The 18,250-nt window shown below is 52.5% G+C and overlaps 8 protein-coding genes across 8 annotated transcripts; 4 read left to right on the top strand and 4 right to left on the bottom strand.

Annotated features, from left to right (window-relative positions):
- Positions 1-54: 54 nt before the first annotated feature.
- PHYSODRAFT_336870 (hypothetical protein) lies at positions 55-807 on the bottom strand (the record flags this gene model as incomplete). Its single annotated transcript, XM_009534482.1, has 1 exon — positions 55-807. The coding sequence occupies one exon, from the start codon at positions 805-807 to the stop codon at positions 55-57; it is 753 nt and encodes a 250-aa protein (XP_009532777.1).
- A 54-nt stretch (positions 808-861) lies between these two features.
- On the bottom strand, positions 862-1,083 carry PHYSODRAFT_379133 (hypothetical protein; the record flags this gene model as incomplete). Its single annotated transcript, XM_009534481.1, has 1 exon — positions 862-1,083. A coding segment is annotated over one exon (222 nt), but the record flags the coding sequence as incomplete, so codon positions are not given.
- A 4,081-nt stretch (positions 1,084-5,164) lies between these two features.
- PHYSODRAFT_317517 (hypothetical protein) lies at positions 5,165-5,461 on the top strand (the record flags this gene model as incomplete). The annotated part of the gene is made up of 1 exon (XM_009534480.1): positions 5,165-5,461. One exon carries the CDS (start codon positions 5,165-5,167, stop codon positions 5,459-5,461), a length of 297 nt encoding a protein of 98 aa, XP_009532775.1.
- Positions 5,462-9,986: 4,525 nt separating this feature from the next.
- On the top strand, positions 9,987-10,442 carry PHYSODRAFT_336865 (hypothetical protein; the record flags this gene model as incomplete). The annotated part of the gene is made up of 1 exon (XM_009534479.1): positions 9,987-10,442. The coding sequence occupies one exon, from the start codon at positions 9,987-9,989 to the stop codon at positions 10,440-10,442; it is 456 nt and encodes a 151-aa protein (XP_009532774.1).
- Positions 10,443-12,315: 1,873 nt separating this feature from the next.
- Positions 12,316-13,308, bottom strand: PHYSODRAFT_414669 (hypothetical protein; the record flags this gene model as incomplete). Its single annotated transcript, XM_009534478.1, has 1 exon — positions 12,316-13,308. A coding segment is annotated over one exon (993 nt), but the record flags the coding sequence as incomplete, so codon positions are not given.
- A 293-nt stretch (positions 13,309-13,601) lies between these two features.
- On the bottom strand, positions 13,602-15,363 carry PHYSODRAFT_317516 (hypothetical protein; the record flags this gene model as incomplete). The annotated part of the gene is made up of 5 exons (XM_009534477.1): positions 13,602-13,643; positions 13,720-13,924; positions 13,954-14,522; positions 14,615-14,908; positions 15,025-15,363. The coding sequence occupies 5 exons, from the start codon at positions 15,361-15,363 to the stop codon at positions 13,602-13,604; spliced, it is 1,449 nt and encodes a 482-aa protein (XP_009532772.1).
- Positions 15,364-16,621: 1,258 nt separating this feature from the next.
- PHYSODRAFT_317515 (hypothetical protein) lies at positions 16,622-17,250 on the top strand (the record flags this gene model as incomplete). The annotated part of the gene is made up of 3 exons (XM_009534476.1): positions 16,622-16,763; positions 16,835-17,124; positions 17,185-17,250. 3 exons carry the CDS (start codon positions 16,622-16,624, stop codon positions 17,248-17,250), a joined length of 498 nt encoding a protein of 165 aa, XP_009532771.1.
- A 495-nt stretch (positions 17,251-17,745) lies between these two features.
- On the top strand, positions 17,746-18,054 carry PHYSODRAFT_439947 (hypothetical protein; the record flags this gene model as incomplete). Its single annotated transcript, XM_009534475.1, has 1 exon — positions 17,746-18,054. A coding segment is annotated over one exon (309 nt), but the record flags the coding sequence as incomplete, so codon positions are not given.
- Between the last annotated feature and the right edge of the window lie 196 nt (positions 18,055-18,250).

Genomic DNA, 18,250 nt, shown 5'->3' with positions numbered 1-18,250 from the left:
ACACCGAAGGATGTCCCCGGACGTGTTTGAAAGCCCATTTGACGTCGCCGCGCATTAGCTTGACTGGCGTAGACGGAGAGCGCTGCTTGAGATCTCGATCCGCCGTGCAATCGCGCCGATATGCTCGTAAATTAGCTGCGGTAGCTCGTCCGGATCAGACCGATCGTTCACCGATGCGCTGACTGGAAATGACAGGTCGTGGATGACTCTTGCCTCGAGAGCTGGGTCCGTGTCCGCCTTTGGGACGCATCCGAACGGGCTGTAAGACAGTACGCTCCAGCGCTCGGCCACATCAATATCCACGACCAAATAGGTCCCTGCGTCTTGGCCTTCGCGAATACTCCGACAGAGCGCGTTCTCGAGCGTGTTCGCCGACTTGTGGTTTCGCGATAGCTGACGTGGTATGGTTGAACCTTCACGGAAGTTATGACAGACGCCGTCGGCAATGACCTTGAGTAGGAGAGCTTGCTTGTCGTAGCCGTGGGGGAGCCACGCGAGGTGGTGCCCGCGCAACGCTTTGTTGGGTCTGGCATCAGCGGCATGTTGTCCTCGCCATAAGCGTACAGTCTCTTCGAATGACAGGCACGAACGACGCACGAATGTAGATAAAGCCTTTTGCATTTCAGCATCGATCAGGTATCTGGTACCTACTGGTGTGTCCACGTGAGTAGGGGATGGCCGAGGAAGCGGGACGCCAGCGTCGCGAAAAGCGGCCAGTCGCCGTGCTGCTACAGACGCTTCGTCCACCACCAGCATCGCTTCTAGACGCGCCGCCACCCGCTTCACGACAGCGAGTGAGACTGCCATGACCGGATGGCCGGCGCGTCGAGGCCGTCACAGGTTTTGCTCGATGTCAACGCGCAGGCCACCATATTTCTCCACGATATAGGCCTTCACGACGGGGGCCAAGGTCGACGGCACGAAGTGTCCCAGAACGTGATGGGTACACCGGTCAGGATTGGGTGATGGACATCCTTGGGCAGAAATATAGCGAAGACACAGTTGCTTGCCGTCCCCGTTCTCACGCGGAGCGGCGAGGGCCACCGCCGAGGGTACCGAGCGCCTCGGGTTTGCCTTGTCCGTGACCCGTGTCTCACGGGAAGCTGCAGCATCCGGAGCATCCCGGCGGGGTCCTGCGACCGAGGAGGCCGGCAGTATTGATGACCTCCGGTCGTGAAAACGCGACAGCTTGAGCAGCACACCATTGAGCTCCGCGTCCTGCATACAAAAGCGTTGGCGGATGCTCATGCGCGTCCATGTGAAAGGTTTTTAAAGAAGACTTTGAGTGTTTGGGGTGACGACGCTAAGTTTGCTACATATTTCAACCATCCAAAACACGCCCCAATACTGAATCCAGTCACTGTTGGATTCAGTATTGGGGCGTGTTTTGGACCCAACCTGGCTGTGCAACGACCAACAACCAAGTTGAGACTTTGAACAGGTCAATAAAGCACGTTTTTTTAACGTGATAAGGCTGGTCGGACTTATGATTCGGCTCAAGTTGATGTGTCGTCACTGGTCGCGTGACGAAAGCCCTTGGTGTATTTCCGAGTGTAGCGAGGAAATTATGTTTTCCGATGGAAGGATAAAGCCACGTTGAAGAAGGACGAGGTGACCGTGGACGGCGAGCCACACGCGGGCACCAAGGCGGACGTGGACACCAAGATGCACACGCACACCAAGCCGCGTGCGGTCACCAGTAGGTTTAGTATGCCATTCAAGCGGGCGGTTTTCTTGGACCGGGCCTTTGTCCCCAGCTGAACGTGGCAGTAGTGTAGTTTGAGCAGTTCGTTCTGGGCCAGTCAAGAGTTTGCACCGTCGGGCGCAGGGCACCAGCAGCCCCGACACGCCACCACGGCACGCTTGACCGCACGCCCGGCGGCACGCACCCGACTCTTCGACACCCACCACAACCACTCCTAAGGGGGCAGCCCCAACTCACACTCACTCCGTGAGCTTGATGGGGCTCGCCTTCAATAATCCAGAACGATTGCTGACCACCAAACGTGTTTTAGTATGCTCAAAGGAAATTGGCCTACAAGCTGTCCCGAATCGAAGAATGCTGGATCGCGCCAAATGTCTAGCGAAACACAACTGAGTGTGTGGACCGTTCAGCCGCAACACATCAGCATTATGTTGCTCATGGAAGGCAATTCTTCGGACGATATCATGCATTTGTGTCAGTGGGAAGACCCTACACTTACGGTCAACGAAAGCGCTACCTGGAAGAAGTTGTGAACGGTGTTGGAAAACAAGAATCTGATGGAGATCGAAGATTAGTCGATTGACGGCTGGAAGTTCAACCTGGAAACAAGCGTTTGCCCTTGCCGATGTGGAATAAGTATGGAGCTTGTATGCATTCAGTCACATGTTTGCGGCGAGCTGGCATTCATGTCCCTAAGATGCCGAAGCCAAGCGATCGTTTCTCAACAGGAGAAAGCGCGCTGGTGGAAGACCCGCCACAGATGGACCCGCGTTATCGTTGGATTAACTTCCTACATAAGGTCCCCAGTTTAAGAATATATAGTTACCTTTTGGTTTTGCACCCCTGGTTGCATTTCGTTGTGCATCGGAACTCTGGTCCGTGACAAGCACGCTGTAGTAGAGGTACAATGCATGTTATAGTACCGCCGATCCAACTTGTTGATATTGAGGTGGTTCTCCATTGCTGTAGTTGTACTTCTACATTTTCAGTTTGCGCCTTAACGTGTCTACGATAGTGTCGATTCTATCTGGCGCCTGGCTCGGCTTGGTAACACTTAGTTCGGCCACTCGGATACGCAGGTTACGTCAGAAACACTATTCTTGTCAAGATTACTTAAATCGAGACTTATTGAAAAGAACGACTTTAAGTTTGTACCACAGCTCAAACCAGAATTGTTGTAAGATGATATTACTTGATGATGACGCCATGAGAATATTCTATAAGTATACGAGTTTGAAACTCTGTACATCACCTATCGCGATTTGTATAGTCAATCACTGGCTATTAATCTCAACCAAAGGTTAGAAATTGACGATAATCAGACTGTAAGACAGTCACTCATGTAAACACCGGATCCAATCTATACAATACGCTGGTCGTAACCACCACAATGAAGTGCCACCGATAGCTGAGCCACCTCGTCATGCACCAGGGGTACTACTTGATATACAAAATGTAACATAGAGTTATGTTTTGGTTAAAAAGCCACATTTACTGTTGGTGCTGTTTTCTGTTATGTTTTATCAATCGTAATTGAGATCTAAATACCTATACGTAATGTAAAACTAGCATGCGTTTAGTTTGAAAGTTCACGTAGGGTGCATGTATAGTTTATAATATATCATCATTGGCGAATTTGAGAGCTAGCTGGGGCCCCAATGTTTATTAAAGCGAAATTAGTAGGTACCCTATGCTACATTCGTGATTTCACCAATACGAAGCAGTATAGGTTTGTTCTACAGTGTAAGTCAATTTTAACGGTCCTACTGTAGCGAACAACTACCTGCACATCCAAATGCTTTATTGTATCTTACCATAACTTCAACATGAAAAGCAGTGATGGCCAAAAATGTACGGGAAGGCATTGGAGGTAAAGCGATCTGTAGCAATATGAATTGCAGTACCAAGGCAGCCAGCAATAATAACTGCAATACTGGTCGTTCTTGCAATAATTACTGCAATACTATAACCATACTACTCTGTCGTCGTAGAGGTCACCGATAGCACATATGCCGTCGGAACTTGGTTTTGAGAACATTATTATCTTGACATTGACAGCCTTGCCTGCTTCTACGTGAAAAGTACAAGGGTTTGAAGAGTTTATTCGGTTGTCTTAAGACTGCAGAAAGAATTGCAATTCCGCAGCGCTCTGCAATATGTATTGCAATAGCTTGCAAGCTTGCAGTATGGCATTGCAATAAGTATTGGTGAATGCCAATACCTGCAATACATTTTTGGCCATCACTGATGAAAAGTGCAACATATTTCAACTATACGTAATCTTATACTCACAACGTATTTAACCAAGATGCCGCTATGGTATTAATAACGTTTCGAGTATCTGTACTCTTCTTAGCAGCCCTGGCGACGACTAATATTCCAGCTCGCTTCCTCTTCTTTGAGCACCGAGTGTGTGCACCAGCGCTATGCACAACAAAGAGAGAGTCCTCGTTTCTCCGTCGAAGAAGCCGCTGCTTCTCTTCCTCGCAATTCTTTTCACTCCACTCGCGTCCCTCCATATGCGTAAAAGCCGAGAGAACGCTCAACCACGCCACTCAAGCCCTTGGAAACCCCTATTGTCGATCCCGACACGTACCGTAATGCTGCTCCATGATCTTCAGTTGTCAATACGACGTTTCCGCCGATCATTCCCCACTTATAATTATCCTCCGTACCCTCTTTGTAACCAAACAACACCGCGTGGTACACTAGATTAGTAGCGTAGACCACGTCCCCAGATCGTTGGGCGACCACCCAGGTGTGAGGGCCCTCCAGCATACTGTTGAAGGACGTTTTCGTGTTTTTGGCAAGAATGCTCCGAGCGTATTTAGGGGGGAGATTCTTTTTGCCTTTTATATTTATTATTATATTTATTTTTTATTATTATTTGGGGGGATTTCGAAATCGTCTCTAGCAATCACTCAAAGTTCAAGCCGTCATCGACGCGGCAGTCAATCGTGGGGCGCCACCGGGCGCGCATCAAGTGCTATGGCTGCATTTTAACTTCTCGTGCGTCGGGTTCTTCGAAGAGCAGCAGCAGCCCATGGAGCAGATAGCAGGCTGTAGTTTGTTTGGTTTTTAGCTTTGGCCCCACTTCAATCACTTTTCATCTTTCGCTGGACTTCCCAAGTCTCCTTTCCTATCTTCCTATCCGTCGCCACCGCGAATTTCTCTGCATCCAAGCCCTTCCGATAGGTTATGGTGTCTACGACTACGGCCTCGACGCTCGCAACCAAGCTCAGAGAATTCAACGGAACTGGCTTACCGGCCTGGGGAGCTCAAGTCAAGCTGGTGCTGGAGATCAAGGGGCTTTGGGTCGCCATCAATGCACCGACGCCGAACGACGCCGAGCTGAAGGCCGAGAGGGACGCTGCTGCATCGGCGGCAGCTCCTGCTGGAACGTTATCGCCAGCTTCGATGCCGGCCACGCCGCTCAACGACCGAGTGATAAAACAGAAGATGGCTGCTTCGATCATCTTGGCGGCGCTGGGCGAGAAGCTCGCTGCGGAAGTGTACCTGATAGAACACCCGCTTACGATGATCCGCCGCCTACGCATGACCTACAATGTCAAGTGTAGCGCAAGCATTGGGGCGGCCAAGCACGAATACATGGGGCTCTATCTGGATGGAGATGACTCCATGGTGAAGCACATCAAGACGACAAGACGTGTCCTTGATGAGCTGCACGAGCAGCACACGACTGTCTCTGATGAAGAGCAGAGACCGAACTTCATGCAGAGCCTGGGGCCTGCTTAGAACGGCTTCGTGGGCGTCCTCGAGCCATGCGCGACATTCAAGGTCATGCTCCAACGATGCCAAGCAGAGGCAATGTGGTGATCAGTAGAAGGTCGTCGATCGACGAGTGGTGCTACAAGCAGCGGTAGGACGGCTGCTGCGTTCAACGCTGAGCAAAAGGCCGGCAAGAGCAACGCCAAGTCGAAGAAGAAACGTGACCTGTCAAAGGTCAAGTGTTTCAGTTGCGACCAAATGGGACACTACGCTTGGAACTGCACCGGTGATCCGGCGCCGTCAACCATGAAGAAGGAATCGACCAGTATGGCATTTTCAGTGGAGGACACGACGGCCAAAGACAAGCGGGAATGGATTCCCGCCAGTGGTGCGACAAGCCACATGACTGGCCACATTGATAACCTCGTCGATGTGCACACACTGGACACGCCGCGCTTGCTGACCGTTGCATCCGGTGAGACGATGCTGGCTACCGCTGTCGGGAAGGCTCCGCTGCTGTGCAATGGTCGTGAGGTTTGTGTACTGCAGGACATTCTGTATGTGCATGGGCTCGCTCGCAATCTCGTCTCGGTTGCGGCTGCGTCGCACAAGGGCATGGAGATTTCGTTCAAGGGCGTGTCCTGTGTGATACGCGCGAGGTCTGATGTGGCTTTGAAAGCCTCACGCGCCAACCACCACATGTATGTGGATTCTGATCTGAGTGGGCCAATCGATGGCGCCGCTATGATGACGGCCAAGGCGCCACGCGTGGAGACATGGTATGGCCGCCTCGGCCACCACAACACGCATTGCGTGCAACAGGTCTTTGCGGATCTGAAGCTACCCTGCAGAGGCGTCATCGAGCAAGCGTGCGCTCGAGCGTAAAGCTGACCCAGAAGCCATTTGCTCCCAAGAAGCCCCGCGAGTTAAAGAAGAACCAGCTCCTACTCGCTGTGGACTACGTCGGACCAATGCACGTAACGGCCCGCGCTGGCTACACGGGACTCCTGAACATGTGATCGAGCCGTGGTTTACCCTTTGCGAGACAAGCGCTGTAACAGGATTACACGCACAAGTGGCTACAGTCACTTGTACCTCTAACAGGCACGACGTCTGTTAGAGGTTCGAAAGACTTTCTCGACCTTGGTGTAGACACACCAAAGACTACATGCATTTACGATCACCACGACGGGTGGTCCATAGAGACTTACGATTCCTATTGGCTGAAAAAAGCATCTTTTAGCCAATGGGCGACATTCCTAGCGTTGGAATTCTGCCAACCAGCCGTTGGCAGATTCCTAACTTAGAATATTACATTTAGAGGAAGTGAGAAAGCATAAAACAAAAATAGCAGCATTTTAACCCAAATAGTATTTGGATCGTTTATTTAGATTAATCTATACTTGGAGGCCCGAGTATAATTAACTAGTTTAAACTAAGGTACGGTTCCCCACACACGTGCACACACGTATAAGTTAAAGTAGTACGCCAAAGTAGGTCCATTACACCTGGTAGCACTTTGTAGTCCGTCCAACGACCGACTACCTGAGTTCGTACGTCACCACACGAACGCGGAGCTGAGAACCTTCCCTTGGATATGGAAAGCTCCACTACGCCTGCAACTCACGTTGCACGCGCTGACTGTCCCCACCTGTCGGATCCAGAGTGGGAGGCCCTCCAACGACTGTCAACAGTCATTGGTGAGGCGGCTGTAGCTACGATGCTGCGTACGCTAACGCCGACAGAGCAACACGGTGTTGCTCTGGGTTTCATCCTGAAGGAGCAACGGGAGGTTGCTGCTACTACCGCGGTGCCGTCCGGGACGACACCACGCGCGCTATCGCCGAAGCTCAATGTGAGTAACTATGTCGGAAGAGAGGGTGAACCTCTCCTCCGTTGGCTTGTCGAACTCGACACTGCCATTGCGGCTCGACGTATCGTCGACCCGTTCTCGAAGGTTGCGTTCGCCATGTCATGTCTTGGCGGACGTGCAAGAAGTTGGGCGTATGGGCGCCGACTCTCGGATCCTACGTGCTTTAGCACGTACGAGGATTTCAAGGATGAGCTCAGACGAGCGTTTGAGCCACCGCAAAACGAGTTCCGGTCGAGGGCGGAGTTCCTCGACCTGCAGCAGGGCAAGTATGATGTTCATGCTTACGCTCCGAGAGCACGTTACTTGGTCTCGAACCTCGTGACCAATCCGATCGCGAGGCGACCAAGGTCGTCACGTTCATGAAGGGACTGAGAGATGGACCTGTGAAGACCTATCTCTTCCGTGAGTACCCGAGTACTCTCGAAGCTGCAATTACTCTTGCAATGCAGGAGGAGTTTAGCCTGCGGCAGGCTAAGCTGCATGCACATGTGCCGAGGCCACAGCCACGCCCGGTAGTGAGGACGGGAGGCCATGGACCTCTCGAGTGCTGCAACCGCTGGTCCCAGCAGTCGCAGGGAAACAATGTGCGATGCTACCGTTGCGGTAGAGTCGGTCAGTTTGCTCTGGAGTGCACGGCCCCCGTGCACCAGCAGGGTGGCTATCGCGGCGGTGCCGGGCACCGTCGCAACCAAACAAAAAACGCTGGACGCGAGTAGGCGCGGTGCGCCCTACTGGTAATGCAGTTCCGCGTGTCGACCTTCGACACGCGACACTGAGGACTGCAGTCCCCAGTGAGATTCATTCTCACTGCAAGAACCAAGATGACAAGCCTGACCTTGTCATCCTGAACGTGAACTCGATGAGAGCAAGCGGCTCTCTCCGTGCTTTGGTAGTTTCTGGCGCGTCGAAGAACTTTGTTCGACTGCGAAGTCTATCAAGGCTTGACTTCGAGGATTTAAAGATAACTCAAAGTATGTTGGAGGTACGACTGGCAACGGGTGCCGTCGTGAAGACCGAGAAGCGCATGGTACACGAGCGCTTCACGTATGAAGATCAAGGGTTTGTCGAGACCTTTATCGTCCTGGATCTGGACGATAAGTTTGACATTGTATTGGGCATGCCGTGGCTTGCACGGCATGATCCGGTCATCGATTGATAGAAGCGCACTCTCGTGCGCTTCGGTTGCAACAGCGGAACAGTGAGCGATGGCCCTGTTGCCGCTACGCACGCACCGACAGGTGCGCGCGACTCCCCACTCGTGACAGCGCCTAATGCCGCTGTCCCGGAGCGCCCTGGGCGCGCGCGAGCACGCACGCAAGAGCAGCTAGCGTCGGCGTTGCCGACCTCGGGCTCCCTCTGAGCGAGAGTACAAATAGCGCCTGTCTATTGACCACACATGTCACTAAATCAGTACCCGCCAGTTGAGCCGAGCTAGTTAAACCAATCAGGGTCGATTAACGTGTGCGGGGCAAATTATATCGCACAAGGCCACTCAGTACTACCCGGTATCGCAACCCGGACCTACCGGCTTTAAAAATGACACCGCTCCGGGCCTTCAGGCCTGTGACTGCGGGTACGGCTACTTCGTTAAGAGACAGTAAACCTCGAAGGGACCAAGCGCACCAAGCGCATCCGGTGAGAAATAACGCCCACATCCTACTCGGCAATAGAACGTTTGCTGGTGCGTGCAGTGTACTTAGGCTTTATATCTAACGCGTTGCGTTTACGTGTTCGTAGATATTTCTCGAACTAAGCGGAAGAGGACTCGCGCGGAGAATGAGCAAGCGTGGAGGGACTACTAGCTTGCAAATGCCCCCCTCCCCCTCCCAGTGAACCAGAAGAGCCGCCAGCTAAGAAGCAGAGACACGGTCGAATTAGTAGCCACAAGAGGAGGTTGAACAAAGAATTGACCGCTCTAGAGAAGGGTGAAGACCGCCTCGAAGATCCTATGTTCGGCAATTCAAATACACAGAATGTGCGGGATTATAACGCGGAACAGCAGCGCGCAGGTCGTGCGGGGCTATCCCAGTAGGCCCGAAATGCCGGGCGCGAACGGAACGCCAGCCAACAGTGATCGGCGCGAGCAAGGGTTTCGCAAGAAGAGCATGATGCGGAACGCGAACGAAATACGGAGCGGCATCGAGAACTAGGTGCAGAGCTAACACCCGAACAACGTGGGGAGGTAAATGAGCAATACCGCGCCCGACGCCGAGCCCAGGAGGATGAAGCAAGAAATGACGCTGCTCGGATACGTCGCAAATGTGTCGGTCGAGGTCATGCGCTTTCCAACCACGAGAACTTTAACATGTCCAGGGTATCGGGCAAGAGCATATCCAACGGGCACCACATGCCCCCCGTGATGTATGAGTGTGGATTTGGTGGGGCTTGGAAGTGGCCTGGCAAGTCCGAGGTATCCAGCTGTCTTGAGGGTAGAGTGCAACTCGCTCCGTGACTGCGCCTTCCATACTATCTACTGGATCACTACAAAGAACAGGAATTTAGGGGTTGAAACGAGCCTACAACCAGGTTTTTGCTTTCACTTCAACTGGAATGGCGCGCAGCGATGGTGTTCGCGTTCGAGGTGTACGGGGGGACAATTCGGGCCAAGCTCAACGCAGAGTGTACACGTATCGAGTCCAAGGCGTCATGTGTCAATACTTGGGGTCACTGCTTCCACGCATGGATCACAATGGTGTGGACTTCACCCCAGCAAAGTTTGCGCAGATTTACATCGTGGATGACGACCTGAAAAAGAGAGCGGAGCTGCGAAAGGGGATTTTTCATGAACTGGACGTAAAAAAGCTTACGACACTCGAGCGAATGATGAGAGCTTACAACCCATTCGGCCAACAGTTTCTATCACACGCAGACCGGCTCCGGCAGAACATTGAGAAAGGAAAGAGTGTCCTAGACCTGATGTATGAGCTCCATGCCGACAATCGCAGGTCGCGGACTACCAACTTGCCCAACGTGAACGAGGTTGGAGCTGTCATCGTTGACGACAGAAGCGTTAACAAGGAGATGGACACCGTGTTGCACACGGCGCGGAACAGCCTCCTTCGCATTTTCGAAACGAACCCGATGTATGATCCGCTTCAGTACTCACTGTTGTTTCCGCGGGGAGAACTTGGGTAGACATACACGAACCAGTACGCCGATGGTAAAGAATATCGCCGTAACACACAGATGTCTCGACGGGAACACGTTGCTTACCGATTGTTCCCTAAAAGGGAAAGGTTCTGTATTGCACCAAGGAGGGCGTCTTTTTCGGCAATAGGGTGTCGCCCAGCAGGCAAAGGTGGAGCAAGAAACGTTACGGAGGATTTCGAAAAACGCTCCGGGCCGATCTGTACACGGGTGTCAAGGACGCTTATCTGAATGAGGAGCAGACAGCCTTGGGCGACGTAGACGCAACCTATTCTGAGTCAATCGCAGAACTCAAACACTGGAGCCGCTTTGAACCGCTTTGGTCAGAAAATCATCCTTCCCGCAACATTTAGTGGCGGTCCCTGTCATATGTACCGGTCGTATTGAGATTTCGTGGCTAACGTTCGAGAATTCGGTAAGCTGGACCTTTTATCTGGTAAAGACTTGCAACCCCGAGTGGCAAGAGATTGTTTGTCGGCTTCCAAAAGGTCAAACAGCGCAAGATCGTCCGGTTACTGTTGCACGCGTTTGGGACCTGAAGCTTCGGTCACTTGGATCGAAGCGGAGGCGGGGAAGCCACCCAACAGGGACCAAAACTAAAACTACCGCCGCGTAGCGGCTGCGCTCGGCTAGTCATCATTTACAGCACGGCCCAGAGGACCATCACTCGCTCAGTGCACAACTTGCGTCGTGGCTGTCTTTTCCACGACGGTAACGTGATGCCGGTCGCTTGGGACCACGAAGAAATGCATGAACACTACTTCGCGTACGTCGAAGCCACGTCGACGGTTGACTGAACAAGGCAGCCAGCCTATATCTGGCTGATACTGTGCAAGCCACGGGATCTCCAGAATACAGTCAAGCGCGTAATTCACCTCAATCGCCCGGAAGTCGTCGTTGCTGCGGAAGCCGTCGAACTTGTACGGCAAGGATACCTTGCGTCGCGCGAGGCGATGGGCCTTACCATCCGCATGCTTGACCTCCATATCGCGGGGACTAGCGAACGCTCGCAGGGAGCACCGACAGGCCGATGCGCGGAAGAAGTAGTTCGTCGCGGTAAAATCAACTCTACCCCTGGTCTCATGTGAGCTACCCAAATGAAGGTCAACGCCTGATTGGCTGAAATGGGACTGGCTCCCCCAATTCAGCTAATCACGATGACCGTCAGTATACGCTAGTGATGTAGTGACTTAACTACTTTATGCACTATCAATCTACCTACTTATGTAGATGGGGCCCAGTACACCAGGCGACCTACAACTTAGTCGCGAACCCCGTTCAGGTTGTCGAAACGTGGACGGTAGCACTGTCCAAAAATAAATTGGAGGTAAGCTAAATTCAAATAAAAAGTAGAGCATGCCCGCGAAGGCGACATCCATCGGGCTCTATAAATACAGGGCAAGTCTGTTGCCCCTTGCCGCACTCGGCACAACATCCACAACGTCGTCCGTAATGAAGCTCATGATGGCGTGACTATCACCGTCGAGCAGAAGCTGCGATTCTTTCTGGACAAGGCATATCCAGCAAACCCGTACGCACCATCTAAGTTTTCAAAGGATGGCGCCAAGCCTGTGCCCGCGCAAGTAATCGGAACGGCCAACACATTCACTGGGATGGAATACGAAAATCACATTCGATCTGTAAGTATTACACAGTGTGTCAAACTATCACACAGAGCATGTTTAGGAGTTGTGTGCGCCACATTAGCGTTTAATTGGTTGGTCTTCGTTCACTTCGGCTTGAAGACGCTGAAAGAATGCTCTAGCCAGGTTGCAACGTGCCGGAGACTTCCCAACACTTTTAACAGGGCCGATTTAGTCACTTTTGGTGCGGTCATCAGCTGTGTCACTTTGTCCAGCGCCTTATTAATCTTGTCAGCCGGCATCGACACGGAGCCAGCCTCAGTGTCCCACATCAATCCCAGCGCTTTGCCTTTGGTAGCCCAAGAAGTGAATTTGTCTTCGTTCAATGCTGTAGGACCCAGTACCGTTGCCATTGCTCGTCGTAGTGCGATATTTGCGTCGAAGCACCTTGTGCCTTCGTCAATTTCAACGCACGTATGGTCATCGCACCATACATTGCCGGTGAACGAACGATCCAGGCGATATCCGAAATCGTATAGGTGATTGATCAGTCTGCCTGCAACTGTGTAAAACGCGGGGGAACCACACCACCCGAAGCCACAGGAGCCCCAGGAGAGATCAACTACGAGGATATCCTCATAGCGAAAGCTGAACATGTGTACCGATTCTGCGTTAATAGGAATGTGGCGAAATGCTCCAGCCACATCCCCCAGCATCAACAGTACGTATGCAGCTGGATGTAATTGCTTGAGCTCATGAATTCGACGGGCGATCGCACGCGGTGGATTGTACGAGATAGGAGGATGGTCACTCCTGTCCGTGTAATCGTTCACCGATGCCCCGGCCGGAAAGGAGTAATCGTTGATGAGACGAATGTCTGGCTTCGTAGCACCTGGCTTGTCCACGACAGCAAGGGGTCCGATAAATAACTCCGGCCACAGGTCATGGAGACGGGCATCCACAATCAAATAACGCCCTTCTAGTTGTCCTTTGCGCAGGTGGCGACGAATGCTGGCGCCGTGTCCCTTGATACTATTGTGGTTCGGAGGTCGCGCTGTCTGTCGTTCTGGTTTCACTGGTAGCCACTGCGGAACAACTCCATGCTGCACGATTTTGTTCCAATTGATGGTCGACTCAGTCATGTCAGGATGCGCCGCCACCTTCAACTCGTACAAATCCTTGTTTGGGCGAGGATCATCGGGGGTTTGGCCGCGGAAAAGCTTTACAGCACTGGGTAGAGAGAGCGAGGCCTTTTCCACCAGTGTGGTCCAGAATTGTACCTCGTGATAGTCGATGTCTGCCACTTGAACTGTGTCGGTCGCTGGGGGGTTTAGTTGGTACGGTGCCGCTGCTGCCTCCCAGTGTTGATTGACACTCTCAGTATTGGCACGCCGCATCTTCGTGAGGGTGGTCATGAAAGAGTCGTACCGACGTTGCTCTTCTTGCTTGTACTGCTCTGTTTGCCCCGTGACCACGGGAGGCTGCGGCTCCTGGCTTCATAAGTCTTTGCACTCATCCGACAATCCTTTCCAGCGCTGAACGATGACCGCTTTTGTTTCGTCCGTCAACGCGTCAGGTCGAAAGTGGGCACGGGCACAGTCCGCCACTGTACAACCCACCTTGGATGCATACCGCATGCATAGGCGGCGACCATCCGCTGCTTTCGGAAGTGACGAGATAACATCGGCCGGAATCTTCGTTTTGACGGGCTGCTGTCTTGTCGAACGATTAGAAGGCGCGCTGTCGGGGCGCCCTGACGTTATAGGACGCGAAGACAACTGCTTCCAAGCTGGGTCTGATTCCTTCAACGCGAGTAGTTGCTCATCGTTCCTGTTGAACTGCTTCCGCACCCGTAAGGCAGAGCCGAGGCCTTTTGTGACGACGCGACTGCGAAATTGACCGAACTTGCAGTTGACCCAGTGCGAGCCTGGTCTGGGTGGGCGTGATCAGCGTAGGAAATCACGAAGTCCCGTGCTGCAGCGATAAACCGTCTGGTGTCGCTGTTGTAGAAGTATTTCGCGAACTTGTAAAAAGCAGATAGAGCGCCAATGAGATCACCGAAGCTGGTAGCGCGAGCCGGGGGCGGTAGACTGTTCTTAGACGAGAAGTCCCACATGTTGACGCCATTTTCCGTCGTAGCAACCTCGTCCGCAGTACGGGCTCTACGCAAATGCATGATGGACAGCCCGAGTCCAAAACCAAAATGGTAGGTACTACCGAGTACAGGAGGGGTTCCGATGAAGTCGAGTCGCTGGAACTGCTGGGCATATTGGAGGAGCATTTGGGGTTCCTTAACTGCGTGTCTTCGCCGTACGATCGCGTTGTGAACTTGCCTGTCCGTTGGAGAGGGGTGGAAAACCACTCCTCGACGCCGGGTGTCTTGATATACCGCGTCATCGACGTGGTCACTGCTACTTGAAGAATAGGCCTGGGAGGGGGCGGGCCGTTCAGCACGCCTACGTTTGGTGAGGGGACGATGGATCTGCTGGACATCTTGGAGATCTTCGCGGAATCTTAGTCAGAGAGGTCGATGTCGGAATCTTCGTCCAGTTCATGTACGCGAGCTCGCTTTCCTACAGTAGAGACTTGTCCGGATGAGGTTGACCGCTCGGTGGGGCGGGGTACTTTGGATCCCCCCGGCTTGATCTGTGTGTCGGAGTACAGGTCGACAGGGCGTTTTAAGCGGGCAGCCATGGTAAAATCGACAGCATGTTGATGTCGAATGCGTACCAGCTGGAGGTCAGCGGGCCGAATCAGGGGGACAACCTCATTACCAACGTAGGGTACGGACATTGTCTCTCGGATAGCTTTAGGTATTCCCCAACGTCGTCGTCGGCACGCCATGACAACCTTGTCAAGCTGTTTCAGCAGCTCCGACGGAGTGACGTGACCCGAGCACCAGTTTGGAGCGCGTAATTGAGCACGTCAGCCTTGATCACACTTACTGTGGACGATAGCGGGAGGCGAACGGAGCCGTCTTGGCACACCACGTGTAGCGTAGTCGCCTGCTCTGAGGAGGTGTAGCCTGAAACGACACCGTACGTCCATTCGTCCACACCGTCGCTGGAAGTGCAGGCAAACGCTATCGGGTGGGCAACGAACGAGCCCGGCCACATACTGCGTTCACATGCTGGGACCGCGCGAAGCTTGAACGTTTCTAGTGGTAGAGTCAGTTGGCTTGGGTTTTCATCCTCCGTGGGGACAGCCAATTTGACTGTAGCTGTGGCATCGTTGATTTCGACCAGCTCGACGTATTGGAAGTCCGACAACTCCTCAATATGGTTTGGACCAACAAATGCGAGGTCCCCAGGGGCAGGAGATGTCATCGTCGGGCAGAATAGCGGTAGATCTTGGTGAGTCAACGTCAGCAGAGTGGAGAGAAAACCGGAATGAGGCCTGCTCCATCGTCTAACTACACCACCGATCGCTTATGTAAATATAGAGTTGCTCTTCATCGTCGCATGTGTAGTCGTCCTCGAATCCTCATGCTCCCGGAAATAGCATTTTCCTACCCCATGGATACTCCTCCTTTACTGGATTGATACAACTCGTTACGAAGGGTGATTATTGTGGTCGTAAGCTTACTTACTATGTGGAAGCTAGTGATGAAGTTAAAAAGGTGCCAAGACTTGTATATGGAGGAAATTGTTTCCCTTGGCCGCGGCGACGAAGGAAGACGTTTCCCTACTTGTCTTCCGTGGTGCGAGTAACGATGTCGCAACCTACCAAGAAGAGCCAACGACGCCTGATCATATCAGGAGGGAGCTTAAACTCTCTAGTCATGAGCGTGTCATCGGCTACATTTGTGACACGGCTCAGGCTAATATAGATGAGGTTGGCTCGGGCCCTGTTGATCAGTGTACGTTTCGGCTGCCTGGTTATTCGACTCGCATATCATTTGAGCCGACTGAAGCATATGTGTATTCTCTTGAAAACTGGGGTCAGGCGGGTAGTCGCGAAAGTCCCATGTACGTGGACCATGGGCGCACGGTGGCGTTCATCCCTCCTTGCCTTGAACAAACGTTTAATATCTGGGTATTCTTTCGGGGCCATATATTTTAAGTTTTTCGCGCTTTGCGTTGTCCCAGGACTGATCGTGATAATATTTTGAGAGCTTCAATGGAGGCGAAAAATACCATGACAAATTGGTGGAGGTTATTCTTGTCTCCCGTCTCAGAACTCAATGCTGTATGGATAGCAACAACTCGACACGTTGAGCCTCTGACGGTCAGCTTCCTCGATGAACCTGACAGCGCAACATTTAACCCCCGCTTAGTACAAGGTTTCGCGGCGTGGTGGTAACAAAATCGAGAAGAGAAATTCACATGAAGTCTAGTGGTCGGAAGTCAGCGGCCCGGCCTGCAACGATCATATCCCAGTCAGCAGACAGTTCGACTTGCAAATGCTCGCCAAGCGTGGCGAAATTCGCTGCCATCCAGAGCATCGCCCGTATTCGAGCTGGTTCCACTTGAGAAATTGCCTGAATTTGACGCATCAAAGACGCCCAAAAGTCTTCTGTTAAGTCCCGAGCAGATTCGACACTTGAACAGGTTCAAAACCCGCTAGAAGTCGCAGATCGCAGCCATGTTGCAGCTGGGAAATTTGCTCATGCTATTGACGGTCGCCGCACCACGACGACTGGGATCTGTGGTTGCGGGTTTACCGTCTCTGCTGCAGCTTCCTCGAATGTCATTTATCGCGGCGTCGATACGCATCGATATGCTGCGTTTACTCTTCAGCACGTACGACTTATGGTATTTTACGCTGAATAACCTCATCTTCGGGTGTGCTTCACAGCAATCTTTCGGGATCTCCGCGTTGTGACTGCGTTCGTAGGCTGCGTGATCGTGCAGGTCAGCATTGGTGCTGATGCACTCGTCGGTGATAGACGCCAGCTTTTTATTTCCAGCGCCATCAACTGCGGAACGCATATTGCAATGTTCGTCGCGGTATCCCTGAAGATTGTGGACGACAACGGCAACGGAGACTCCTTCCTTCTCTCCTATTCATCCACCGGCAACGGATTTTCAATCCGTGACACGCTCATGAACACTCAGCTCAACATCATTCTACTCTTTGGGCGGCTGGTGGGTCGCAATGCGAGAGCAAGAGGTTGCCACATCCCGGCGTATTAACTCCGAGACGAGCTATATCCCAGGGCGGCGTCGCTGTGTCAGCTACTATTGCACTGTTGGGTTACGCCCGAAAAGTAGCGACATTCCTTCAACTCTTGATGAAAATATGGTGCGAGCTAGGAGTTCTAGCTTCACCTCCAGAGCAAGCGCTGTCGGCACAAATGATGGAGCTAGCGTGATCAGTATCCAGGCTCTGGGCAGTTATCGCAGTCGTCTGAACTTGGTGCGATATAATGCGGCAAAGGGAGGATATGCTCTTCACAATGCAAGACGACCTCACACCCGAAATCTGGCTAAAATCCAGTTGCATTTCGTTCCTATTGACGTGGATTTCAACTCCCACAAGACAATTGTACCGGGCTTTGGACGCCTACTGGACCGGATCTTGTGGTCATCCGGCTCGCGCCAGGGCCGACGCATTTTTCTAGATCTATTTCACGCTACTCAAGCGACTGTACTCGTCTTGCAACTTCATTTTCTGTCGACGAAGCTCACAGTGGTCTCATTGGCATTGTGCCAATTTTTCGCTTGGGATCGACGAGTAGTTTGGGTCTGGGGGGGGCGTGGATTTGGATGCAATGGGCTATCCCACTAGACGCTCTGCCTCCAAGTGCCATGCGTCTGCTGGCCTTCCGTAGATCCACGCTCATGCTCTCCGTGCTCGCGTTTGAGCTCACGGGGCTTATCATTCTCTCTATAGAACTCTTTGTTTTCGACGAGTGGATTGTTCCAAACCGCACAGTAACCGATCGAGTGATCAGAGGACGGCGTATTCAACTGAGCACTTTGTCTGCTTTGGTATCGCGACTGTGGACAATTTATCTTTGGGACTGCAAGCTCATTTGGTTCTTGACAGCTTCACTGCGCTGCCAACGCCACCGTCGCTTGAGCATAACTGCCTCAAGTAAAGCCAGCAACGACGACGAAGGAGAGCGGTTGCTTCTTACGGGTCGCGTTGAGTTTTTCTACGAGTGGGCGTCAGAAACGCAGGCGAAGTCCCGCTGGTCCAATGGTTCCCAGATTCTGCGTGCCTCCCATGCGATGCTGCGGCGCTACACGAAGACTGTAGTATCGAGGG

Source organism: Phytophthora sojae (genome assembly GCF_000149755.1).
Source record: "Phytophthora sojae unplaced genomic scaffold PHYSOscaffold_7, whole genome shotgun sequence".
NCBI lineage: Eukaryota > Oomycota > Peronosporomycetes > Peronosporales > Peronosporaceae > Phytophthora > Phytophthora sojae.
This window is presented reverse-complemented; position numbering and strand designations above follow the sequence as displayed.